The following is a 26,618-nucleotide window of genomic DNA, read 5'->3' on the forward strand; positions in this document are numbered from 1 at the left end:
CCTAAAGGTCACCCATCCCCAGACTCTAACAACACATTGAGTGAAAACAAATCTTTTCTCACCTTGCCTTTACTCTTTTCTTTTCAAATCCGTTGATAAATCAGTTCCCTCTCCTCCTCGATCTTTTCTGAGTTGACAATATCTAGCTCACTTTATAAACTTCTTTCAAAACCTTCCCTTCAAGATGAGCAGTCCCAACCACTCCAATTTCTCTCAATCACCGAAGTTCCAAGAACCATCCTCGTCAATCTCTCCTGCGCTCTCTCCACTGAGTTCACCTCCTCCTTACAGTGTGCTGTCCACAACTGTGTCCTGCACTGCAGTTTAGGTCTGACTGGGGTCTCACACAAGTTCAACATAACCTCCTGTACATCTAGCCCCTTCTCTCTGTCTCCAACATGTAGCCTTGCCCCAAGTTGGACACCTTTCCCATTCCTCCAATCCCTGCCTCTTTCACAGCTCGGGGCTCCACCGTTGGCACGTGTATCTTAGGGGTGGCACAGTGGCTCAGTGGTTAGCGCTGCTGCCTTACAGCACCAGGGTCCCAGGTTCGATTCCAACCTCAGGCAACTGTCTGTGTGGAGTTTGCACATTCTCCCCGTGTCTGTGCGGGTTTGCTCCGGTTTCCTCCCACAATCCAAAGATGTGCAGGTTAGGGTGAATTGGCCATGCTAAATTGTCCCATAGTGTTAGGTGCATTAGTCAGAGGGAAATGGGTCTGGGTGGGTTACTCTTCGGAGGGTCGGTGTGGACTGGTTGGGCCGAAGGGCCTGTTTCCACACTGTAGGGAATCTAATCTCATCTTTCAACCTGAAATTCCCTTGATAAACCTTTCACTTGCCTCCTCTTCTCCCATCCACCTCAGATTCTCCCTCTTTGTCTCTGCCTTTCACAATTTTATAGCTCTCTTGTGGCTCACTTTTTCGGAAGATGATCTCACTGAAAATGAAGAGATGTGTTTTGTTGAGTGAGGTGGTTGTAGCCTGTGACACATTGCTTTGATCTGGAATGTGTTATTCTGGAATTGGAAGAAAATATATTTGACATGCAAATACCATCTGTGGAGGGACGTGAGTGATATTTTAAAATAAAGAGTTCATTGCAGGAGGTGACAAAGGGTTTGGGTGGGTGGGATTGGCTCGGCTAAGATTTGTTGTCCATCTCTAGTTACCCTTGTGAAGGTGGTGTTGAGCGACCTTCTCGAATCGCTGCCGTCCATGTGCTGTACCGCCATCCACGCAAACAAATTTCAGGGTTTTGCTCCAGCGAAACAGAAGGAATGGCGATATATTTCCAAGTCAGGGCAGTGGGTTATTTGGAGGGCAGTACGCAGGAAATGGTGTTCCCATGTGTCTGCTGCCTTTGTCCTTCCAGAGGGTAAAGGTCACAGGTTTGGAAGGTGCTGCCGGGGGATCTTTGGTGTGTTTCTGCAGTGCGTCCTGTACACTGCTGCTACTGGGCGTCGGTGGTGGAGGGAGGGGATGTTTGTGGATGTGGTGCCAATTAAGCGGGGGGGCTGCTTTGTCCCTGGATGGGCTTCTTGAGTGTTGTTGGAGCTGCCCGCCCCCACCCATCCCAGGCAAGTGAGGAGTAATTCCCTCACACTCCTGACTCCTTGTCGATGATGGACAGGCTTTAGGGAGTCAGGAGGGGAGTTACTCGCTGCAGGATTCCAGGGAACATCAGGAATGATTTCCGATATGAAGGAAAATTGTGATCCTGAGCGTTAGTGGATGGGGACATGGGGTGACCCACAGTTGCAAGCTCTCCAGGCCACTCCTGAAGACTCCAGACTAATCTCCAGCCTATAGCTGGGAGCTAACAGGATAGGGAGGAAACGCAGGGCCACTTTGAAGGACCTGTGGATATCCATGGGTTCATTCATTCATTCAAGGTTGGCGGAGGGGGGGCAAAGAAGGGTCAAGTTTGGCTGACATCCAATTGAGTAACTGAGGAACCGCCAATTGGTTGGGAAGGTGGGTCATCATGGAGATGGAAGGCCAGGCAGCCAACAGGCAAAGGGGAATGGGAATTGTGGGGTGAGGTCATGTGATCAAACCTCCAAGGTGCCAACCACTGCCCCCCCAACCCCGAGAGAGTTGGCAACTGCCACCGTCCCTTGGCGGTTGCTCAGACTCACACACTTACATTTCACACACGTCAGAAGTGAGGCTTGTGTGCGATGCCTTCCAGAGTGGAACAGCTCATGAGATTGCACACCGCCCCCCCCCCCCCCCTTCCCCCGCAACTGGGGCACACAGGCCAGGCAGGGTGGGGGAGTTCCACAATTACGGAAGGCGGGGGGCGGGGGACACGTGAGGTGGGGTTGCGGGAGGGAAATTCAGTCTCACGCCTTCGGAAAGCAGAACTTGTGACTCACCTTCTACCGCCAGTACGGTGGGGGCAAGGCACAGGAAGATCCAAATGTCCATGTTCATGGGATTCCCAGGGGACTATCTGACCGTCCTGCTCACCCAGTTCAGCAGGAAGCTCACTGCACTGTTCCCGGTCGTGGTGACGGTAGGGAACCTTTGCACCGTGCACTGACCGACAAGCCATTGACCTGCCCGCCCCGGCCCAGATTCCTGCAAATCTTTCCTGTTCATGTACTTATCCAAAAGTCTTTTAAACATTGTAACAGTACCCACATCCACCACTTCCTCAGCAAGTTTACTCATCACATACAAACAACCTTCTCTTTAAAAAAAAGTCCCTAATGTCCTTTTTTTAAATCATTTTTCTCTCACCTTAACAATATGCCCCCCTAATCTTGAAATCCCCTCAGGGACTGACACCTGCCCTTCACCTTATCTACACCCCTCATGATCTTATAAACGTCGCCTCTCAACCTCCAAGTGAAAGAAGTCCCACCCTCTGTTCCCAGCAATATCCCCCAGAACCTATAGACATCCTTCCTATCCTGCACATCATGGGACAATTTAGCACAGCCAATCCACCCTAACCCACACATCTATGCACTGTGGGAGGAAACCCACACAGACACAGGGAAGATTGTACAAACTCCATACGGTCACCAGAGGCTGGAATCGAACCCAGGTCCCAGGCGCTATGAGGCAGCAGTGCTAACCACTGAGCCACCGTATCACTCAGTAATCAGTTGAGGGTGTGAGTGCCAATAAGTTTTATTTAAGGCAAGGTTACATTATTATTGAAGTGATTTCTGCTGTAAATGAAGTGTAACAGTGACATGTATATCCCTGGCATTATGCTCCTGTTACTCAGTGAGTTTTTACATTGATATGGAGGTGCCGGTGTTGGACTGGGGTGGACAAAGTTAAAAATCACACGACGCCAGGTTATAGTCCAACAGGTTTATTCGGAAGCACTAGCTTTCGGAGCGATGCTCCTTCATCAGGTGGTTGTGGAGCAGGATAATGAGACACAGAAATTGTCTTCCTGAGAATGTGACTGGAAAAAAGTTCTGGGATTTACATACTAATGAACCGAAACTTGCAACCCATTCTAAACGATGAAAGACTTAACAGCAATCCAGGTTTATTCAATACATCATAATAGTTGCATTACGCTGAGACCTTTTGCTATAAACGCTGTGTCTAATTATCCTGCTCCACAACCACCCGATGAAGGAGTGTCGCTCCGAAATCTAGTGCTTCCAGATAAACCTGTTGGACTATAACCTGGTGTTGGGGGATTTTTAAACTTTGCTTTAGGGGTGATAGATACAGGACAGGTGTCAGAGGCAGGTTCTTCACTTAGAGAGTATTAAGGGCGTGGAATGCCCTGCCTACAACAGTGGTGGACTCGCCAACGTTAAGGGCATTTAAATGGTCATTGGCTAAACATATGGATGGTATTGGAATAGTGTAGGTTAGATGGGCTTCAGATTGGTTTCACAGGTCGGTGCAACTTTCAGGGCTGAAGGGCCTGTACTGGGCTGGAATGTTCTATGTCGGCCTCTTGATGATCCGGAGGATCTGATCGAGTGGTCCACAGGTGCCAGTTTGCTGTTGCATTTGCCAGTAGAGATGATGCCGGGGCAAATTCAGACCCCCAGGGGCTTAATCGCGAACCTCACAGGCTTTGTCGGAGTTGACCGTCCACGACCGTCCAGGAGCTTGATCGGAAGAGGGCCTAGGGGCCTTCAACTGTGGCCCCAAGACACTGTCCGGTGGATGGCCGCTACTGGCCTCCTCCGTGACTCCCGGCTCCCCGAAGGGGCTGAGGGCAGGGTAGATCTGGCGAGGGGTGGGCACCAGCAGGCTGTACCTCACCAGTCGGATGCCAAGGCGTTTCCTGGCAAGACGCTTCATGGGCACGTATCCCCGGTGGTGGAAGTGGAGGGTGTAGAACAGGAGCAAACCACTCTCCAGCAGCAGAAGGAGGAACCAGAGGCCGTGCAGGAGGAAGAGAAGGAAGCAGCTCCATCTGAGCATGCTCAGTGCCTCAAGGAGGGCAAAAGATGGCGCCCAGCGGTTAGCAGCCACATCAGGACCGGGGCTCAGGAGCCATGTGGTGGTCTGCAGGCCTGCAGTGCTGAGAACTGTCAGGGTCGTGTATCCAGGAAGGCTAGTGGTGCACAGCTCTGATGGGTGCAGCTCAAGGAAGGACAGTCCCCTCATTGCAGGGGGGTCATTGCAAACAGTGTCTGTGGTGTTGAAGGTTCCTCCACTATTGAATTTATTCCTAGCCCTGATCCATTCCGTTAGGTACTGAATACTACAATCACAGAGCCACGGATTGTTAGACAGACACAAATACAGCATGGGGTGTCCCTCTAAGAAATCTGGAGGGATTGTTCTCAGCTGGTTATCCGAGACATCTAATGTTGTCAGACTTTTTAAGTTGTGCAGTGAGTTGCTGGGAAGATTCTCGATGTTGTTTGCAGACAGGGTTAAGTATTTGAGGTTCTCGAGAGGGTCAAAGATGTTGTCAGGGATAACCCGGATTGCGTTTCCGCTGAGACTCAGATCCTCCAGTGACACCAGGTCATCGAAAGCTCCCTCAGGAAGAGCCTGTATCTTATTGTGATCGAGGATGAGCTTTCTGAGATTCCGGAGGTTGCTGAAGTTGGGAATTCTGGTCAAGGAGTTTGCCGAGAGATCTAACTTTACTACCGGGAGAGGAAAATCCGAGTCAAAGTGTTGAATCATGTTGTTGGAAAAGTCAAGGTCACTGAGATTTGAGAAGATTTCAAATGAGCTTAAAGCCACCATGGTGAGATTGTTGTAGCTCAGTAAGAGGATCTCTGTGTCCAATGGGAGAGAACGAGGGACAGACACTAGGGAGCGATGACTACAGTTGATCCCTGGTTTACCTGCTAGATCAGTGTATCCAGCACAAGCCCCCAGAGATGGTGTTGTTATTAAGTGCCTGTGTGTAGTGGTGATTTGGGGTCGTTCTGTAACAGTGGATGTCTGAGGGACCATTTCGGGCGTTGTAACGATCCGACAGATTTGCTCAAAAGGGAAATCGATAATTGGCGTCCCAAACCATTCTGGTGGAGTTGAACAACCAACACTCTTTAAATCAGCCTCCTTTCTGCTGTTATAGATGTTACCATCATTGACCTGAATCCATTCAGTCAGGTGTTCCACAGTGTCACACTGACAGTGCCATGGATTATTGTAAAGGTAGATGTAGGGTGCAAACACATTCGGAAAATTCTGAGGAATTGATTGCAGGTTGTTGTTTGAGATATCAAATGTATCCAGAGTTTCCAGATCGTCCAGTGCATTTACACCAAAGTTCTCGATGTTGTTTGCAGACAGGGTTAAGTATCTGAGGTTCTTGAGAGGGTCAAAGATGTTGTCAGGGATAACCCGGATTGCGTTTCCGCTGAGACTCAGATCCTCCAGTGACACCAGGTCATCGAAAGCTCCCTCAGGAAGAGCCTGTATCTTATTGTGATCGAGGATGAGCTTTCTGAGATTCCGGAGGTTGCTGAAGTCGGGAATTCTGGTCAAGGAGTTTGCCGAGAGATCTAACTTTACTACCGGGAGAGGAAAATCCGAGTCAAAGTGTTGAATCATGTTGTTGGAAAGGTCAAGGTCACTGAGATTTGAGAAGATTTCAAATGAGCTTAAAGCCACCATGGTGAGATTGTTGTAGCTCAGTAAGAGGATCTCTGTGTCCAATGGGAGAGAACGAGGGACAGACACTAAGGAGCGATGACTACAGTTGATCCCTGGTTTACCTGCTAGATCAGTGTATCCAGCACAAGCCCCCAGAGGTGGTGTTGTTATTAAGTGCCTGTGTGTAGTGGTGATTTGGGGTCTTTCCGTAACAGTGGATGTCTGAGGGACCATTACGGGCGTTGTAACGATCCGACAGATTTGCTCAAAAGGGAAATCGATAATTGGCGTCCCAAACCATTCTGGTGGAGTTGAACAACCAACACTCTTTAAATCAGCCTCCTTTCTGCTGTTATAGATGCTACCATTATTGACCTGAATCCATTCAGTCAGGTGTTCCACAGTGTCACACTGACAGTGCCATGGATTATTGTAAAGGTAGATGTAGGGAGCTAAGATTTTCAAAAAGTTTTGAGGAATTGACTGCAGGATGTTGTTTGAGATATCAAATACGTCTAAATACTCCTTGTTTTCCAGTGCATTTACACCAAAGTTCTCGATGTTGTTTGCAGACAGGGTTAAGTATTTGAGGTTCACGAGAGGGTCAAAGATGTTGTCAGGGATAACCCGGATTGCGTTTCCGCTGAGACTCAGATCCTCCAGTGACACCAGGTCATCGAAAGCTCCCTCAGGAAGAGCCTGTATCTTATTGTGATCGAGGATAAGCTTTCTGAGATTCCGGAGGTTGCTGAAGTCGGGAATTCTGGTCAATGAGTTTGCCGAGAGATCTAACTTTACTACCGGGAGAGGAAAATCCGAGTCAAAGTGTTGAATCATGTTGTTGGAAAGGTCAAGGTCACTGAGATTTGAGAAGATTTCAAATGAGCTTAAAGCCACCATGGTGAGATTGTTGTAGCTCAGTAAGAGGATCTCTGTGTCCAATGGGAGAGAACGAGGGACAGACACTAAGGAGCGATGACTACAGTTGATCCCTGGTTTACCTGCTAGATCAGTGTATCCAACACAAGCCCCCAGAGATGGTGTTGTTATTAAGTGCCTGTGTGTAGTGGTGATTTGGGGTCGTTCTGTAACAGTGGATGTCTGAGGGACCATTTCGGGCGTTGTAACGATCCGACAGATTTGCTCAAAAGGGAAATCGATAATTGGCGTCCCAAACCATTCTGGTGGAGTTGAACAAACAACACTCTTTAAATCAACCTCCTTTCTGCTGTTATAGATGTTACCATCATTGACCTGAATCCATTCAGTCAGGTGTTCCACAGTGTCACACTGACAGTGCCATGGATTATTGTAAAGGTAGATGTAGGGTGCAAACACATTCGGAAAATTCTGAGGAATTGATTGCAGGTTGTTGTTTGAGATATCAAATGTATCCAGAGTTTCCAGATCGTCCAGTGCATTTACACCAAAGTTCTCGATGTTGTTTGCAGACAGGGTTAAGTATCTGAGGTTCTCGAGAGGGTCAAAGATGTTGTCAGGGATAACCCGGATTGCATTTCCGCTGAGACTCAGATCCTCCAGTGACACCAGGTCTTTGAAAGCTCCCTCAGGGAGAACCTGTATCTTATTGTGATCGAGGATGAGCTTTCTGAGATTCCGGAGGTTGCTGAAGTCGGGAATTCTGGTCAAGGAGTTTGCCGAGAGATCTAACTTTACTACCGGGAGAGGAAAATCCGAGTCAAAGTGTTGAATCATGTTGTTGGAAAGGTCAAGGTCACTGAGATTTGAGAAGATTTGAAATGAGCTTAAAGCCACCATGGTGAGATTGTTGTAGCTCAGTAAGAGGATCTCTGTGTCCAATGGGAGAGAACGAGGGACAGACACTAAGGAGCGATGACTACAGTTGATCCCTGGTTTACCTGCTAGATCAGTGTATCCAGCACAAGCCCCCAGAGGAAGTGTTGTTATTAAGTGCCTGTGTGTAGTGGTGATTTGGGGTCTTTCCGTAACAGTGGATGTCTGAGGGACCATTACGGGCGTTGTAACGATCCGACAGATTTGCTCAAAAGGGAAATCGATAATTGGCGTCCCAAACCATTCTGGTGGAGTTGAACAAACAACACTCTTTAAATCAACCTCCTTTCTGCTGTTATAGATGTTACCATCATTGACCTGAATCCATTCAGTCAGGTGTTCCACAGTGTCACACTGACAGTGCCATGGATTATTGTAAAGGTAGATGTAGGGTGCAAACACATTCGGAAAATTCTGAGGAATTGATTGCAGGTTGTTGTTTGAGATATCAAATGTATCCAGAGTTTCCAGATCGTCCAGTGCATTTACACCAAAGTTCTCGATGTTGTTTGCAGACAGGGTTAAGTATCTGAGGTTCTCGAGAGGGTCAAAGATGTTGTCAGGGATAACCCGGATTGCATTTCCGCTGAGACTCAGATCCTCCAGTGACACCAGGTCTTTGAAAGCTCCCTCAGGGAGAACCTGTATCTTATTGTGATCGAGGATGAGCTTTCTGAGATTCCGGAGGTTGCTGAAGTCGGGAATTCTGGTCAAGGAGTTTGCCGAGAGATCTAACTTTACTACCGGGAGAGGAAAATCCGAGTCAAAGTGTTGAATCATGTTGTTGGAAAGGTCTATGTCTTTGAGTTTTGAGAGGATTACAAATGAGCTTAAAGCCACCGTGGTGAGATTGTTGTAGCTCAGTAAGAGGATCTCTGTGTCCAGTGGGAGAGAACGAGGGACAGACACTAGGGAGCGATGACTACAGTTGATCCCTGGTTTACCTGCTAGGTCCATGTAGGGTTTGCACTGAGGTGTAGTTAGGCAAACCTTGAGAAGAAATAGACAACAGATCGCTGGAAGGTTTATTATCCTCAATGGCCACATTCCTAAAAGATAAAAGCACAAACAATTGGAAATGTTGACTTGCACTCCAAAGTTTCTAATCAGACTCTACGGGAGTAACTAACCTTGGGGATTGGGATTCTGAAAGTAATCCTCAAACAGAATTTATTAATGTTTCACCCTTAACGCTAAGAAAGGTAGCAGAAACAGGCAGGTAATGCAGGAGTCTTCTGTGGCTATCCCCATTTCAAACAAGTATGCTGTTTTGGAAAATGTAGGAGGCTCTCAGAGGAATGTAGCATGAATAGCCAAGTTTCTGATATTGAGACTGGCTCTAATGCAACGAGGGGTACGTCGGCTTCCAAGAGATCAATTGTGGTAGGGGATTCTGTAGTCGGAGGTACAGACAGGCGTTTCTGTGGCCAGCAGAGAAAAATCAAAATGGTGTGTTGTTTCTCTGGTGCCAGGATCAAGGATGTCTCAGAGAGGGTGCAGAATGTTCTCACGGGGGAGAGGGGCCAGCAAGAGGTCATTGTCCACATTGGAACCAACGACATTGGAAGGGAAAAGGTTGAGATTCTGAAGGGAGATTACAGAGAGTTAGGCAGGAATTTAAAAAGGAGGTCCTCAAGAGTAGTAATATCTGGATTACTCCCAGTGCTACGAGCTAGTGAGGGCAGGAATAGGAGGATAGAGCAGATGAATGCATGGTGGAGGAGCTGGTGTGTGGGAGAAGGATTCACATTTTTGGATCATTGGAATCTCTTTTGGGGTAGAAGTGACCTGGACAAGAAGGACGGATTGCACCTAAATTGGAAGGGGACGAATATACTGGCAGGGAGATTTGCTAGAACTGCTTGGGAGGATTTAAACTAGTAATTGGGGGAGGGGGTGGGGGGTGGGACCCAGGGAGATAGTGAGAAAAGAGATCGATCTGAGACTGGTACAGCTGAGAACAGAAGTGAGTCAAACAGTCAGGGCAGACAGGGACAAGGTAGGACTAATAAATTAAACTGCATTTATTTCAATGCAAGGGGCCTAACAGGAAAGGCAGATGAACTCAGGGCATGGTTAGGAACATGGGACTGGGATATCATTAGCAATTACAGAAACATGGCTCCGGGATGCATAGGACTGGTAGCTTAATGTTCCAGGATACAAATGGTAGAGGAAAGGATAGAAAGGGGGGCAAGAGAGGAGGGGGAGTGGCATTTTTGATAAAGGGATAGAATTACAGCTGTACTGAGGGAGGATATTCCCGGAAAAACATCCAGGGAAGTTATTTAGGTGGAACTGAGAAATAAGAAAGGGATGATCACCTTATTGGGATTGTATTATAGATCCCCTAATAGTCAGAGAGAAATTGAGAAACAAATTTATAAGGAGATCTCAGCTATCTGTAAGAATAATAGGGTGGTTATGGGAGAGGAATTTAACTTTCCAAACATAGACTGGGACTGCCATTGTGTTGAGGGTTTAGATGGAGAGGAATTTGTTAAGTGTGTACAAGAAAATTTTCTGATTCAGTTTGTGGATGTACCTACTAGAGAAGGTGCAAAACTTGACCTACTCTTGGGAAATAAGGCAGGGCAGGTGACTGAGGTGTCAGTGGGGGAGCACTTTGAGGCCAGCGACCATAATTCTATTAGTTTTAAAATAGTGATGGAAAAGGATAGACCAGATCTAAAAGTTGAAGTTCTAAATTGGAGAAAGGCCAATTTTGACGGTATTAGGCAAGAACTTTTGAAAGCTGATTGGAGGCAGATGTTCGCAGGTAAAAGGACGGCTGGAAAATGGGAAGCCTTCAGAAATGAGATAACAAGAATCCAGAGAAAGTATATTCCTGTCAGTGTGAAAGGGAAGGCTGGTAGGTGTAGGGAATGCTGGATGACTAAAGAAATTGAGGGTTTAGTTAAGAAAAAGAAGGAAGCATATGTCAGGTATAGACAGGATAGATCGAGTGAATCCTTAGAGTATAAAGGAAGTAGGAGTATACTTAAGAGGGAAATCAGGAGGGCAAAAAGGGGACATGAGATAGCTTTGGAAAATAGAATTAAGGAGAATCCAAAGAGTTTTTACAAATATATTAGGGATAAAAGGGTAACTAGGGAGAGAATAGGGCCCCTCAAAGATCAGCAAGGCAGCCTTTGTGTGGAGCCGCAAGAGATTGGGGAAGATACTAAATGAGCATTTTGCATCAGTGTTTACTGTAGAAAAGGACATGGAAGATATAGACTGTAGGGAAATAGATGGTGACATCTTGGAAAATGTCCACATTACCGAGGAGAAAGTGCTGGATGTTTTGAAATGCATAAAAGTGGATAAATCCCTCAGACCTGATCAGGTGTACCCCAGAACTCTGTGGGAAGCTGGAGAAGTGATTGCTGGGCCTCTTACTGAGATATTTGTATCATCGATAGTCACAGGTGAGGTGCTGGAAGACTGGAGGTTGGCAAACGTGGTGCCACTGTTTAAGAAGGGTGGTAAAGACAAGCCAGGAACTATAGACCAGTGAGCCTGACCTCGGTGGTGGGCAAATTGTTGGAGGGAATCCTGAGGGACAGGATGTACATGTATCTGGAAAGGCAAGGATTGATTAGGGATAGTCAACATGGCTTTGTGCATGGGAAATCATGTCTCACAAACTTGATTGAGATGTTTGAAGAAGTAACAAAGAAGATTAATGAGGGCAGAGCAGTAGATGTGATCTATATAGACTTCAGTAAGGCGTTCAACAGGGTTCCCCATGGGAGACTGGTTCGCAAGGTTAGATCTCATGGAATACAGGGAGAACTAGCCATTTTGATACAGAACTGGCTCAAAGGTAGAAGACAGAGGGTGTTGGTGGAGGGTTGTTTTTCAGACTGGAGGCTTGTGACCAGTGGAGTGCCACAAGGATCGGTGCTGGGTCCTCTACTTTTCATCATTTATAGAAATGATTGGGATGTGAGTATAAGAGGTACAGTTAGTAAGTTTGCAGATGACACCAAAATTGGAGGTGTAGTGGACAGCGAAGAGGGTTACCTCAGATTACAACAGAATCTGGACCAGATGGGCCAATGGGCTGAGAAGTGGCAGATGGAGTTTAATTCCGATAAATATGAGGTGCTGCATTTTGGGAAAGCAAATCTTAGCAGGTCTTATACACTTAATGGTAAGGTCCTAGGGAGTGTTGCTGAACAAAGAGACCTTGGAGTGCAGGTTCATAGCTGAACTCCTTGAAAGTGGAGTCACAGGTATCTAGGATAGTGAAGAAGGCGTTTGGTATGCTTTCCTTTATTGGCCAGAGTATTGAGTACAGGAGTTGGGAGGTCATGTTGCGGCTGTACAGGACATTGGTTAAGCCACTTTTGGAATATTGCATGCAATTCCGGTCTCCTTCCTATCAGAAAGATGTTGTGAAACTTGAAAGGGTTCAGAAAAGATTTACAAGGATATTGCCAGGGTTGGAGGATTTGAGCTAGAGGGAGAGGCTGAACAGGCTGGGGCTGTTTTCCCTGGAGCATCGGAGGTTGAGGGGTGACCTTATAGAAGTTTATAAAATCATGAGGGGCATAGATAGGATAAATAGACAAAGTCTTTTCCCTGGGTTGGGGAGTCCAGAACTAGAGGGCATAGGTTTAGGGTGAGAGGGGAAAGATATAAAAGAGACCTTAAGGGTCAACTTTTTCACGCAGAGGGTGGTACGTGTATGGAATGGGCTGCCAGAAGATGTGGTGGAGGCTGGTACAACTGCAAAATTTGAAAGGCATTGGGATGGGTATATGAATAGGAAGGGTTTGGAGGGATATGGGCCGGGTGCTGGCAGGTGGGACTAGATTGGGTTGAGATATCTGGTCGGCATGGACGGGTTGGACCAAAGGGTCTGTTTCCATGCTCTACATGACTCTATGAGTGTCTACATGTGACTCTAGGCTGTTTGTAGTCACCTCTAGCTGTTCGCTCCTTGGCCGGTTTGGTTTCTACCTCTTTTAGCTGTATCTGAGGCAGGGAACTGGAGCGAACAGTCGTGAAGGCCACTGGGTTAGACAGCCTGAAGTGTCAGATCCTGTCCCTATGACACTCAATAACAGACACAGAGTCTGCTGCTGCTACAGTCATAACCAGGTCTCTCAACGGAGGGCTTGGGACTGAACCCGCTATCTTCTGTTTCCACGGTTCAGTTGGTGAAGGCATAAGGATGAAACAATCAGAGTCAGGGTCAAGATTCATTGAAATGATCACTGTGATTCCCTGTCTTTCGGTTTGAATTCATATAGCACCTACAATACAAGGAACCCCTTCATAGGATTGTTACCAAACAACACTTAATCCCTCAATTGCTTCGGGAGATGTTTGGAGAGATGACCAAAATCTTGGTCAGAAGTTTGGAGAGTTGCCAAGGAAGAGGGACACAGAGGACCATGAGTTTTATTTAGGGAGAGAATTCCAGAGTTTGGGACTCTTTGAGGCTGAAGGCATGTGAGGAGCGATGGGAATCAGGCCCAAATTGAAGGAGGAGAGATGGCGGGAGAGGAAGGTGTACAGACAGTTGGAAATGTGGCCAGGAGGAATCTGCACTCTCGGGTGAGGCTTTCCAAATCTAGATGGTGATGGACCAGCCGCCAACGCAGCTCAGCAACAGCCAGAGGGACAGGTGAAGGAGACATGATGTGGGTAAGAACAAGGGGCTGCTGGGTAATGGATGCACTTCATTAGACCAGCTCTTTGGCAGCAGTGACATGTCTTAGCAGGGCCGGGGGGTGCCAAGCAGCTGTGAGACCAGAATGTTGTAATAATTCCCAGTTCCTATGGGGGGGGGGGGGGCAGAGGAAGGAAATGGGTCAGTGCTTTGCATTTGAATTCTGAAGTGATCACTGTGCCTCTGCTACTTATGGAGGAGAAAGATAGGGGTGATTCTGTCTCTGGCTCCAGATTAGCAAGCGGGCTTGGTGATAGAGCCACATCCTGTTTTTCTCTCTCGCTGCTCTCACTGACTCACTGGAACACGCTCGCACGTCAATCATTACTGAAGAGGAGCAAGTGAGGCTGAGGCAACTTCTCTCTCCGAGATAACTAAGGTCAATGGCTTCATCGTGCGTCACACATCCTTAAGTCTGCATTGATAAGATGCATTGCAGGAATTCACCAAGGTTCCTCAGACAGCATCTTCCAAACTCACAACCCGAAGCATCTGGAGGACAAGGGCAGCAGATACATGGGAACACTACCTTTGTAAGTCCCCCTCTGAGCCACTCACCATCCCGACTTGGAAATATATCGGGCCGTTCCTTCAGTGTTGCTGGGTCAGAATCCTGGGACTCCCTCCCTAACGACACTGAGTCCCTACATCACACAGGACTGCAGCGGCTCAAGGAGTTAGCTCACCCCCACCTTCTCAAGAGGCAATTAGGGACAGGGCAACAAATGCTGTCCCCAGCCAGTGTTTCCCACAAAAATGGATAAAAATCTCCAACATAAAGGTATGAAGTGGTCAAGATCAGCTCCCACAGTGATCACACAAAAAGTAAATAATTGTACACGGTCTCAAAGATATTCACACTGACTCTCTCTCTCTCTAACACACACAGACACATGTACATATACACATACAAAGGCAGACACACTCACAAAAACAGATACGCACAGACACACAGTTAGACACATTCACAAATGCACACACACACACGGAAGGGAGCAATATATGAGTAATTCCACAAGGACCTACAAGCTTAGAAGCAATTGCTGCAACATTGTGGGTTCTACATTGTAAACCACATCAACATCTTACATTTCTACAGCGCCTTTAACATTGTAAATCCTTTCGAGAGTGTTCAACAGTCACGTTTACCCAAGACAGTGAAATCGGGCAGGAGGATAAATGAGGCAAGGCTTTGGGGAAATACAGAGGTTTGAGGGAGCATGGTAGGAGAAAGAGATGGTGACGCAAGGAGGAGATTACAAAGTTTCAGGGGCTGATGGGGGTGGGGGCCCTCCTTTCTTATCAAGGTATGGGAGGTGGGGGGGGGGACTCTAAACTTTTGGGAGCAGAATTCAGTCTGGGTCTTCTCGTCCAGTTCCCAGCTCTGACCTGTAGCCCTACGCTTTCCAACCAGGGAAGGAACAAGGTGGTAAGTCCCAGTGTATTGAAGACTGTTGTTGGCATCGATCTGGTCCACTTCCCTGATGAGGGGTGGCGAGGTCTGAGCTGTAGTGGCAGTGTGCCACCAGGGACTCTCCATTTCTCTACCCAGTGTGGGTCTGCCTAGGAGTCTTTCCCCGTTCCCCCCAGCTGTCACTGCCATGTGTTGGAAGCAATTACAAGCCGATGATCAAGATGGTGTTTATGACCACCCCACATCGTCAAGCGTCGAGTCCAGAAGTGGGACTTGGACCTGGATTTCCCAGCTCCGAGGATATTCTCCGCTGTGCCCATTATCTGTGGTCAATCGGACCCAGTGTGTTCAAGACCAGACTCTGGATGCTTCCCAGCGCCCCTAGTACCACTTAGGGGGAACCCTGGGATTCAAAGAGAAATGTCAGCACTTACTGAAGACCACCGTCGTCCCCTCCCTCGAAGGGTGATGTCCTGTAAGAACGTAGCGTCTGCGAACACAAAAGCTTCAGTGCGATGCTCCAAAGTATGAGTGGATCTTGAAAACCCGAGATATCTCCAGCTTGAACACAGCCGGGGAATGGATGCTGGGCTTGGCACACAGTGTCCTCTATCCCTGATCTCCAAGAGGAAGTAACCCTCCTCCTACCATTCCTCACCCCACCCCCACTCCCTCCCCTTCCTCTCAGTAATGACACAGCCCGACAGGAATTGGAATAACCTACGCCCGTCCATCAAGCACTGTTTACAAACCCACAGGCTATGCCGTTCGATGGGGGGTGGAAGTGTGATTGCACAGCTCCTTCCTGGCCCACAGAGCGTATCGCAGGCAATGAAGTCCCTTTGAAACATTGTAATGTAAGGAACGCATCAGCCAAGTTGCACACAGCAAGATCCCAGGAATACCTACCTTGATAAACACCTTTTTGAGTATAGGAGTTGGGATGTCATGCTGAGGTCGCACAGGACATTGGTGAGGTGGAGCATTGTCTCCAGTTCTGGTTGTCCTGTTACAGGAAGGATCTTATCAAGTTGGAAAGGATTCAGAAGAGAGTTGCCAGGACGTTGCTGGGAATGGAGGGTTTGAGTTAGAAGGAGAGGCCAGGATTTTGTTCACTAGAGCGTTTGAGGTTGAGGGGTGACCGTATTGAGGTTTACAAAATCATGAAGGGCATGCATAAAGTGAACAGCAAAAGTCTTTTCCCTGGGGTGGGGGGGGGATTTCAAGACTGGGGGGTATATTTTTTAAGGTGAGAGGAGAAAGATTTAAAAAAAGACACGAGGGTCAACTTTTATTTTAACAGAGGGCGGTTTGTGTGGAACAAACCTTCAGAGGAAGTGGTGTATGCAGGTTCAGTTACAAAAGACATTTAAATAAGTACATGAATAGGAAAGGTTTGGGGGAATATGGTGTGGGAGCAGGCAGATGGGACTAGTTTATTTTGGGATTATGGACTGGTTGGGCCGAAGGGTCTGTTTCCACGCTGGATGACTGAAATAAGCCTTTGGCATCAATAACTGGTCACCTGTCCACTGACCAATCAGCTACTTGTTACCAATAACTGGTCACCAGTCCACTGACCAATCAACTCCTTGGCATCAATAACTGGTCACCAGTCCACTGACCAATTAACTCCTTGTCATCAATAACTGGTCACCAGTCCACTGACCAATCAGCTCCTTGGCATCAATAACTGGTCACCAGGCCACTGACCAATCAGCTCCTTGGCATCAATAACTTGTCACCAAGCCACTGACCAATCAGTCTCTTAGCATTAGTAACTGGTTCAATCCTACACACCTCTTTACTCCAGTTTGTCTGCAAACAGGGTTTTCCATTCCTGCTTAAACAAGCAGCTGTGCAAACAGCACTTACACTGAGTGTTGGGTTTTAAAATATCCAGTCGTCCTTTCAACCTCTCTTCTCCCATATCTGTCCACAATCCAAAACACAATAAAAAAAGGTCAGCTTTTAAATGGGTGTCCCCAAGGTACAGATTCACTTCAACCAGAGGAGTTATAGGAATGATTACTGATTTAAAGAAAAGATGTAACAAGTTGCCTCTCTGTCATAAAATATAGCAGGAGGAGGCCACTCAGCCCATTGAGTCTGTTCTGATATTGGCCAAGATGAATAATCATTTTCCTGCCTTTTCTCCACAACACTTGACTCCCTGATTAAAAATCAGCTTTGAATATAACAAATGAACCAGCTGCAATAGCTCTCTGCTGTAAGGATTTCCACTCCCCTCTGAGTGAAAGAAGCCCTTCTCATCTCTGTCGGAAATGGGTGGCCCCTTATTCTGAGGTGATGGCCCTCTGGTCCTAGATTCCCCCACAAGGAGAGACACCCTCTCCACGTTTACCCTAACAAAGCCTATAAGAATCGTGTATCTTTCAATAAGGTCACAAGTTATTCTTATCAAATCCAAAACAGTACAGACCCAACCTACTCAAATCTTTCCTCATAAAACAATCCCTCTAATCCTGGCCTCAATCTTTTTTGGACTGGCTCCAATGCCAGTATATCTTCCCTCACATAAAGGGCCCAAGTCTCTTCACAGTACTCCTGCTGTGGTATGGCTAGTGCCATTTGCAAAACCTCCGTACCCTTCTACTCCATTTAAGATTCATACAGATGTACAGCACAGAAACAGACCCTTCGGTCCAACTCATCCATGCCACCCAGATTCCAACCCAGTCTAGTCCCACCTGCAGCACCCGGCCCATATCCCTCCAAACCCTTCCTATTTATATACCCATCCAGATGCCTTTTTAAATGTCGCAATTGTACCAGCCTCCACCACTTCCTCTGGCAGCTTATTCCATACACGCACTTAAGGGCAACATGCAATTTGCTTTCAGTACTGCAGGCTAACCTTGGATGCTTTGTATGATTCATATAAATCGTTCAATGTAGCCTTAACCCCATTCCTGTCTCTCCCACTATGACCCTCAGCATTCTGGTCTGCTAAATGCTTAACTCGGCCTTCAAAGTCCCAACCTCTGCTGTTCTCTTGGAAGAGCATTCCAAACACTAACCAACTCCCAGAGGGAAAGAAAAGTCTCCTTATCTATAATTGGGAGATCCTTGTTAACTACAAAGTCAGATCAAGCACTTCCATCTATTTACTTCAGGGTAGCCTAATGGAGACTTAAAACAAAAGGGATGTGTACGGATGGAATGATAAGAGTTTGATTCATTTCGGGTTGTACGTAAATCACGCCAGCAAAGGGGCGGAACAGCACAGCTTTTCCTAGGGCACAGAGGGAGGCCATTTGGCCCATTTTGTCCATGCTGGCTCTCCACAGGTGACTCACCCTGTAGCAAGGCAAACATTATTATCTTCACTCCCAAAAGCCTTGACCGAACCCGGTCCACCGCATTACAGATTCCAATCTCTCGCCATGTCAAAAAATAAACTTTTTTTTTGCCCCTCCTGCATTGCCTCTTGTTCTTTTGCAAATTCCCTTGAACCGGCACCGCTCCTTGTTTTTATATTCAAACAGCAAGAGATCCTTTCAACCTACTCCCTGAGACCCCCTCACGATTCTGAGCACCTGGACTGGGGGGGGTCAGGGGTCGGTTGCCAATAGGATGCTGGCTGTCTGGGACAGCAGCATCACATGGAAGACCTTTGTCTGTTTTTAAAGGCAGGACCTAGGACCTGCCCGCAAGTCCTTGCCAACAGCGAAAGGGGATGGAGGGGCAGTTTCCAGCGGCTATTTCTCTATCCCCCCTCTCTATTGTTCCCATTTGCCCTGCATATCACAAAGCTGTGCGACTGAGATATGGAACACTGACAAAAAGATGGTTAAACAGCGACGGTACAATACTGACTGCTTCTGCCACACTGAAGAATATCCTCCATTAGTCCCTTGGTCATTCTTGGCAGCATCTAATCTGAGCTCTCCGGCTTTGTTGGGACAAGTGGGGTGGGCTGCTTCACCAGGTCAGAACTTCTCTCGTGGATTTATCTTGCCATTATCTCTCCGCCTCTATATTCTGTGCCTCCTTCCACTTCACTTGACGAAGGAGCAGCGCACTGAAAGCCCGGGATTCTAAATAAACCAGGACTACAATACCTGGTGTCGTTTGACTTCTGAAGTTGTCCACTCCACTCCAACACTGCACTTCCACAGCAGAACTTGCAAGATATTGGAACAAATTCAGACTTAGCAAGGCTCCTTTGAATGCTGTGCTGCAGGAGACAGTGTATGTGCGTGCTTAGTGAACAAGATGGAAGCTGGGAGAATTGGGAAGCTAAGATGGGACTGTCTAATCTGTCTTGCTTTGAAGTCAATAGTGGCTCTCACCTCTTAAGGAAGGGGATGTAAATGCACACACTTCAACCAATAATAGATTATTGTCAGGACAGGACTTTCAAAAAGAAATCCTCACTTTCTCAAAAAGTACACATCACATGATCAAACATCAACTTTAGCTTAAAGACACCCACAGTGTCCCCTTCCTGTTGGAGATAGGACACAGAATGGGCCAACAATATCTTTGGAGGATTGTCATGTTAGGTGGGGATACATGATCACAGAGATCGCTCAGAGCAGAGCACATAACAAACCCCTGTTCAAACTCTATATCCTCCTCCTTGCTGAGGAAAAGGAGTCCCTTTGATGAGCTGCTGTGTGAGAAACAAGTCTAGATTCAAGAGGCCTTTACAGCACAGAACTGGAATCCTGCTGAAAAGGCAGACACATTCTGCAGCTTGAACTAATCAGGACAAATGGCAAGAATGCCAAAATTCAAATAGAAAATTAGCTGATGGCAGCAGAGAATGCGATAGGCTCCTCTCGGGACACCGAAATAAAGGGTCCAATTAAGATCTCCCCCCCCCCCCCCCCCCCCACTTTTGTTTTAAACCGCAGTCCAAATCATGAGACTGTTGGAAATTTGCATTCTTGCGTTTGTCCTGATGAGAATAACACAAAGGTAACACGTCATTCCTTTCCAGCGACGTTTAAATCCAGGAGTAACAGATTCGTCAGTTCCGACATTTACCCAGAGTACCGAAACGTCTCACGAACTCGGTAATTAATTCTGATCGGTGATCGTGATCAATCCCAAAGAAGCACACCTTCTGGGTGGTGACAGTGAGATGTCTTGCTCTTGGAGCTTATTCTAGAGATTTTAAAAAACTCCCAAAAGGTTTTGAGCTTTGAAGCAAATCATATCAATTTTCTTTTTAACCGTATGTTTAGACTTAAAACATTTTCATGATATATGCTTTTTTAAAATGTGAATTCAATGGATGGCAGGGGGACATCTGCACGTTAGGAAAAAAATATATAAGTTCTATAGCATCACCCACTGACTATCACAAAGCTTTATCTAGTTAATAACCTTTATTTTGAAGTGCAACCACCTGCTGAAACATAAGAAACGTTGCAATCGATATGCAGACACCTCCCAAAAAGCTGCAGCTGGATGTAGACTGAGAGACACAATAGGAGAAACTCTCCTGACCACCTCCAGAATGGTGCTGCAGGACCTCAAAGGGTCAGTGGATGGGGAGCACGGGGTTGGCGTGTTGGTGCTAGCGGTTTGTTTGGCTTCAACTTAAGGAAAACCTTGCGCCTTCCAGTGGGTGATTTGTACCTTCACGGCCGTTCCACTGGGACAGACGAGGTGGTGGGAGCAGGCAAGAGAAGGGCGGGGTGGGAACAGGGAACACACCCTGCTCCATGGAGGTTGCAAGATTACGGGCGTAAGGGAGAGGAGAAAGCGTTTGGGTTGCAAGGAGAGGCTGAGACTTTTTTCACCGGAGTGTAGGAGGTTGAGAGATGCCCTTATATTAGTGTATACAATCATGAGGGGTATAGATAAGGTGATTGGCAGGTGTCTCTTCCCTAGGCTGGACAATTTCAAGATTAGGGGGCTTCTTCTTTTGAAAAGGTGAGAGGAGAAAGAGTTAAAAAATGAGGTGAGGGGCAATTTCTTTTTTAAACACAGGGTGTTCGTGTGTGGAATGAACTTCCTGAGGAAGTGGTGGATGCAGATACAGTTACAACATTTAAAAGACGTTTGGATAAGGACATGAATAGGAAAGGTTTGGAGGGATATGGGTCAGGAGCAGGCAGGTGTGGGACTAGTCTAGTTTGGGATATGGTCGGCATGGACTGGTTGGGCCGAAGGGCCTGTTTCGTGCTGGATGACTCTAAACCAGAGCCACACAGACCTGACCTGATCACAGTTGAGTTTCCGAATCCAGAAGGAGGGCAGGGACAGGCTACAGAACAATGCAGGCGTTTGGGAACAGGGACTGTTTTAAAGTATAAATTTTCCAAAGCACTTTTGGGGAGGGGAGAGTGGTGGCAGCAGAAACTCTGTGCTAGCCCTGCAGTTGGGATCTCGTGCGAAGGGATCAAATTCAGACATTGTCACGAGATGACAGCTTTAAATTATAAATATAAAAGTCTTCTGGCCAGAGATAATAGGAGTTTCTTTCACAAGACGCACCCGCAAGCAGGATCCAAAAACTTTTGTTTTTTTTTTCAAAACTATTTTGAGGACAAAGGTAGGAGACGATGGAAAACTGGCCAGGGAGAGTTCTCCCAACAGTACAATGAGACATGCAAAGACCTTCCCTAAAGACAGTGACTGCAAAAGTGCAGCCATCCCTCAGTAGTCACACTAGGATTATGGGCTCACAGCTCCTGAACCCAGGCTGACACGAGCGGTGGATTCTGTGAGAGGGCGTTGAAAACAGAAAGCAAATTGTTTCAAAGGTAAATGTTGCAGATAGGCAGGGGAAGATTCAAGAGGCCAGACGTGCCTGCTGGCGATATATTAATAGGTGTGCGGTTAATGTTTCTGTGTGACATTCCTTGCGGCTGGTTTAATGCCCTGAGCTTATTTAATTATATCGCAAACAGTCACGTCTGCCTTTGCACGTCCTTCACTAGAGAGTCAGGGTATGAACTGTCAAGTTCATTTCTCGACTGCAACACTGACAGAATAAAATGCGTTTATAACAGGGATTAACTGGGCTCCTACTCACCCGTAAGTGACATTTCAACGTATCGGCTTAATCCTCAGGCCCCAGCGCCTGTGATTCAGGCAGCACCGAACACAGTCTGCAGGGTCAACCGAGGCTGAACGGCCCCACAGGGGGCATTCTGACGCTCCAACTGCCCAACTGGCAGAGATCAGGAGAAAGCAGAGTATTCACGTGTAAACTGGTCAGGCTGTAAGACTTTAGTGCGCGCGGTGCACGTTTGTGTATGTGTGCCCCACTTATGTGATTACACGCAGAGAGACTGAGAATGCTCAAGCATTTGCAGAGAACCGCAGAATCCAGAGTGTGGAAGCAGGTCATTCGGCCCATCGAGCCCACACCAACCCTCCAAAGAGCATCCAACCCTACCCTATTTCCCATGGCTGATCCACCCTAACCCACACATCCCTGGGCACTATGGAGCAATTTAGCACAGCCAATCCACCCTAACCTACACATCCCTGGGCACTATGGGCAATTTAGCACAGCCAATCCACCCTAACCTACACATCCCTGGGCACTATGGATAATTTAGCACGGCCAATCCACTCTTAACCTGTACATCTTTGGACAATGGGAGGAGACCCACGCAGACAAGGGGAGTACGTGCAAACTCCACACAGACAGACATCCGAGGTTGGAATCAAACCCGGGTCCCTGGCGCTGTGAGGCAGTAGTGCTAACCATGGAGACCGACGGATGGATGTGTGGGTGCCCTTTACGCCAGTGCCAGACAGAATGCCAATGCCCCCTCCCCTGCCTGTGACAGTCCAGGCTGGGTGTTACCTGGAATGCCCCATCCTGGCATCATGGTGGCTTTGGGCCAGTCATAAGCTGGGAAATCCCAGGGAATCAGAGGCCTCTCACTGACCGAACCCAGACTCCTGCCTGGGTTGGACAGTGCCCGAACTTCACCCTGAAACCCCCCCCCCTCCCACCGCCCCCCCACCCAGATCAAAGCAAAGCCACAGAGAGACACAATGGCGCTGTCACCCAACAACAGAGGCTCCAATTTGGAAGGAGACCTGTGGCTGCCTTGAGGGACATTTTGAGATTAACCATGACCTAGTCCAGCGCTGTGGGAAACGTGGGAGGCAAGTTACAGACAACTCACGGTCCACCAAAATAAATAAGACAGCCCGTCATGCGTGTTTGTGGGGCCCTCCCTCCGTTCCCACCCCTCACCCGCTCCAAACACAGCCTCTCTGAATTCCTGCTCTCGGACGCTCGCCACCCCCACCCCTAACCTTTCACTGTTTTGCCCCCATGTGCAAGAAACTTGTTGGTGGACGCCAAGACAAAGAATCTGGGAGCACGGGTGTGGGCACCTTAAACTCAGAGCCAGGTTCACTCTGTGGGAGGGTGGGGGAGGGTGGGGGGGGGGGGGGGTGGGGTGATAGCAAGAAGTACATCTTCTTACAACAGGGAACTCTCTCTCCCCCAGACTGCACCTCCCCCCCCCTAAATCCAAAAGAAAAAAAACTCCATGTCAACCAGAGGGGGAAGTGGTCAACTGGGGAATAGTCAAAATGGAGGTGGACAGCAAAGTGTAAGGCAAGGGGGCCCTCGATCAGCGGGGGATAGAATTGAAAGGTTCGATGGGCTGAATGCTCCCTCATGCTTGGGGAATGGGGCGTGGGTCAAAGGTCGGGAGAACAGGTTGAAGGCTAGCGCGCCATCGTCGAAGCGCTCAATCTTCAGCAGGTTCCTGGACTGGGCACGTTTCATCCCAGGCAAACAGTGGACAATTAACCATGACCTAGTCCAGCGCTGCGGGAAACCCAGGAGAAAGTTACAGACAACTCATGGTCTGCTAAATAAAATAAGAACACAACACCTAAGATATAGTCAAGGAAACTGCAGCCCTGGCAAATAATATAACCCGTCAGTCAGTCTCCTCCCTCACTCTCTCGAATAAGTTCAGGACCCTTTCAGAAGGGGAGCTTCACACAGTCACCGTTTTACTGATCCAGGAAATATTTCTTGTAAAACTTGTTATCTGCTCCAGAAATATGAAGGTGAGGACTGTGTGAGGTCCCAGCCGGGCATAGTATGGAGTGAAGCCTTTCACAGGCTGAAGAATCCCTCTTGGCGGATCACTCGGATGAGGACGTCCTGGGAGAAATCAGAAAAAGCAGGTCAGCAGGGAAGGTACTCTGCTCCCTGTTTTCTGTGAAGGATGATCCTTAAAGGCATCGCACTGTGTAGGTCTGGGCTACATAAAGACCCACAGGAGCACAGGGTTACTCTCTCATTAGACACAGAGAGAGAGGGGGGGGGGGGGGGGGGGGGGGGGGAAGAGGGGAGAGAGAGAGGGAGAGGAGAGAGAGAGGGGGAGAGGGGGGGGAGAGAGGGGGGAGAGGGGGGGAGAGAGAGAGGGGGAGAGAGAGAGGGGGGGAGAGAGAGGGGGGGAGAGAGAGGGGGGGAGAGAGAGGGGGGGGAGAGAGAGGGGGGGGAGAGAGAGGGGGGGGAGAGAGAGGGGGGGAGAGAGAGGGGGGGGGGAGAGAGGGGGGGGAGAGAGGGGGGGGAGAGAGGGGGGGGGAGAGAGGGGGGGGAGAGAGGGGGGGAGGAGAGGGGGGGGAGAGAGGGGGGGGAGAGAGGGGGGGGAGAGAGGGGGGGGAGAGAGGGGGGGGGAGAGAGGGGGGGGGAGAGAGGGGGGGGGAGAGAGGGGGGGGGGAGAGGGGGGGGGAGAGAGGGGGGGAGAGAGGGGGGGGAGAGAGGGGGGGGGGAGAGAGGGGGGGAGAGAGAGGGGGGGAGAGAGAGGGGGGGAGAGAGAGGGGGGGAGAGAGAGGGGGGAGAGAGAGGGGGGGAGAGAGAGGGGGGAGAGAGAGGGGGGGAGAGAGAGGGGGGGAGAGAGAGGGGGGGGAGAGAGAGGGGGGGAGAGAGAGGGGGGAGAGAGGGGGGAGAGAGGGGGGAGAGAGGGGGGGGAGAGAGAGGGGGGAGAGAGAGGGGGGAGAGAGAGGGGGGAGAGAGGGGGAGAGAGAGGGGGGGAGAGAGGGGGGGAGAGAGGGGGGGGGAGAGGGGGGGGGAGAGGGGGGGGAGAGGGGGGGGGAGAGGGGGGGGGAGAGGGGGGGGAGAGGGGGGGGGAGAGGGGGGGGGAGAGGGGGGGGGAGAGGGGGGGGAGAGGGGGGGGAGATGGGGGGGGAGAAGGGGGGGGAGAAGGGGGGGGAGAGGGGGGGAGAGGGGGGGGAGAGGGGGGGAGAGGGGGGGGAGAGGGGGGGGGAGAGGGGGGGGAGAGGGGGGGGGGAGAGGGGGGGGAGAGGGGGGGGGAGAGGCGGGGAGCGGAGGGGAGAGGGGGGGGGGAGGGGGGGGAGAGGGGGGGGGAGGGGGGGAGAGGGGGGGGGGAGAGAGGGGGAGAGAGGGGGGAGAGAGGGGGAGAGAGGGGGAGAGGGGGAGAGAGGGGGAGAGAGGGGAGAGAGGGGGAGAGAGGGGGAGAGAGGGGAGAGAGGGGAGAGGGGGGGAGAGGGGGGGGAGAGGGGGGGAGAGGGGGGGGAGAGGGGGGGGAGAGGGGGGGGAGAGGGGGGGGAGAGGGGGGGGAGAGGGGGGGGAGAGGGGGGGGGAGGGGGGGGGAGAGGGGGGGGGGAGAGGGAGGGGGAGAGGGAGGGGGAGAGGGGGGGGAGGGGGGGGGGAGACGGGGGGGAGGGGGGGGGGGGGGGAGGGGGGGGGAGAGGGGGGGGGGGAGAGGGGGAGGGGGAGACAGAGAGAGAGGGGGAGACAGAGAGAGAGAGGAGGGAGACAGAGAGAGGGGGGGGGAGACAGAGAGAGGGGGGGAGACAGAGAGGAGGGGGGGGAGACAGAGAGAGGGGGGGAGACAGAGAGAGGGGGGGAGACAGAGAGAGGGGGGGGAGACAGAGAGAGGGGGGGACAGAGAGAGGGGGGGGGAGACAGGAGAGGGGGGGGAGACAGAGAGAGGGGGGAGACAGAGAGAGGGGGGGAGCCAGAGAGAGGGGGGGAGACAGAGAGAGGGGGGGGAGACAGAGAGAGGGGGGGAGAGAGGGGGGGGAGACAGAGAGAGGGGTGGAGACAGAGAGAGACAGAGAGAGGTAGACAGAGAGATAGGGAGAGACAGACAGACAGACAGACAGAGGGGGCAGAGAGAGAGAAAGACAGAGAGAGAGGGGCAAGGAGAGAGAGAGAGAGAGAGAGAGAGGGAGACAGAGACAGACAAGCAGACAGGTTGATCCAGGAGACAGCATGATTCATGCAAGGGGGAGAGGTTGAGAAGATAGTACTGTCACGGAGAGCTCAGTCCTGCCACTGGGTGACAGTGATGGTAGATTGGAAATTCTCTCGCATCATCACCTGTCCAACCTTTGACCCCTTGTTACCCCCCTTCACCCTTTCCCACCAGTCTAACTCCTCTGTCCCCACTTCCTCCCTCTCTGTCCCTCATCGGCACAAGTGAGGACTGCAGATGCTGGAGGATTAGAGTCGAGAGTGTGTGCTGGAAAAAGCACAGCAGGTCAGGCAGCATTACTGTATCCGTTGCTCCCGATGCGGTCGCCTCTACATTGGGGAGACAGGATGCCTCCTTACAGAGCGCTTCAGAGAACATCTCCGGGATTACCCACACCAACCAACCCCACTGCCTCATAGCTGAACATTTCAACTCCCCCTTCCACTCTGCCGAGGACATGC

The 26,618-nt window shown here is 49.6% G+C and overlaps 3 protein-coding genes across 3 annotated transcripts in view; all 3 read right to left on the reverse strand.

The window, feature by feature from the left end:
• The window catches only part of LOC140492490 (ephrin type-B receptor 1-like), a 59,596-nt gene extending 57,077 nt beyond the window's left edge, over nucleotides 1–2,519 (reverse strand). Inside the window, exon 1 of the mRNA XM_072591379.1 lies at nucleotides 2,381–2,519. Within this exon, the coding sequence (XP_072447480.1) occupies nucleotides 2,381–2,438 (58 nt within the window). The 5' untranslated portion in view covers nucleotides 2,439–2,519. The remainder of the gene's footprint in view (nucleotides 1–2,380) is intronic.
• Nucleotides 2,520–3,667: 1,148 nt separating this feature from the next.
• On the reverse strand, nucleotides 3,668–15,517 carry LOC140492491 (uncharacterized). The gene is made up of 2 exons (XM_072591380.1): nucleotides 15,403–15,517; nucleotides 3,668–8,917 (listed from the first exon to the last, which is right to left on the reverse strand). The coding sequence occupies exon 2, from the start codon at nucleotides 8,913–8,915 to the stop codon at nucleotides 4,041–4,043; it is 4,875 nt and encodes a 1,624-aa protein (XP_072447481.1). The 5' UTR covers nucleotides 8,916–8,917; nucleotides 15,403–15,517; the 3' UTR covers nucleotides 3,668–4,040.
• A 3,798-nt stretch (nucleotides 15,518–19,315) lies between these two features.
• The window catches only part of slc25a11 (solute carrier family 25 member 11), a 21,489-nt gene continuing 14,186 nt past the window's right edge, over nucleotides 19,316–26,618 (reverse strand). The window contains 3 exon segments of the mRNA XM_072591381.1: nucleotides 19,316–23,979; nucleotides 23,982–24,050; nucleotides 24,053–24,111. Of these exon segments, the coding sequence (XP_072447482.1) occupies nucleotides 23,942–23,979; nucleotides 23,982–24,050; nucleotides 24,053–24,111 (166 nt within the window). The 3' untranslated portion in view covers nucleotides 19,316–23,941.

Source organism: Chiloscyllium punctatum, chromosome 21 (genome assembly GCF_047496795.1).
Source record: "Chiloscyllium punctatum isolate Juve2018m chromosome 21, sChiPun1.3, whole genome shotgun sequence".
Classification (NCBI taxonomy): Eukaryota; Metazoa; Chordata; class Chondrichthyes; order Orectolobiformes; family Hemiscylliidae; genus Chiloscyllium; species Chiloscyllium punctatum.

Excerpts from the sequence above, each read along its gene's own strand:
- LOC140492491 (XM_072591380.1), bottom strand. The coding sequence starts at position 8,915 with ATGTGGCCATTGAGGATAATAAACCTTCCAGCGATCTGTTGTCTATTT.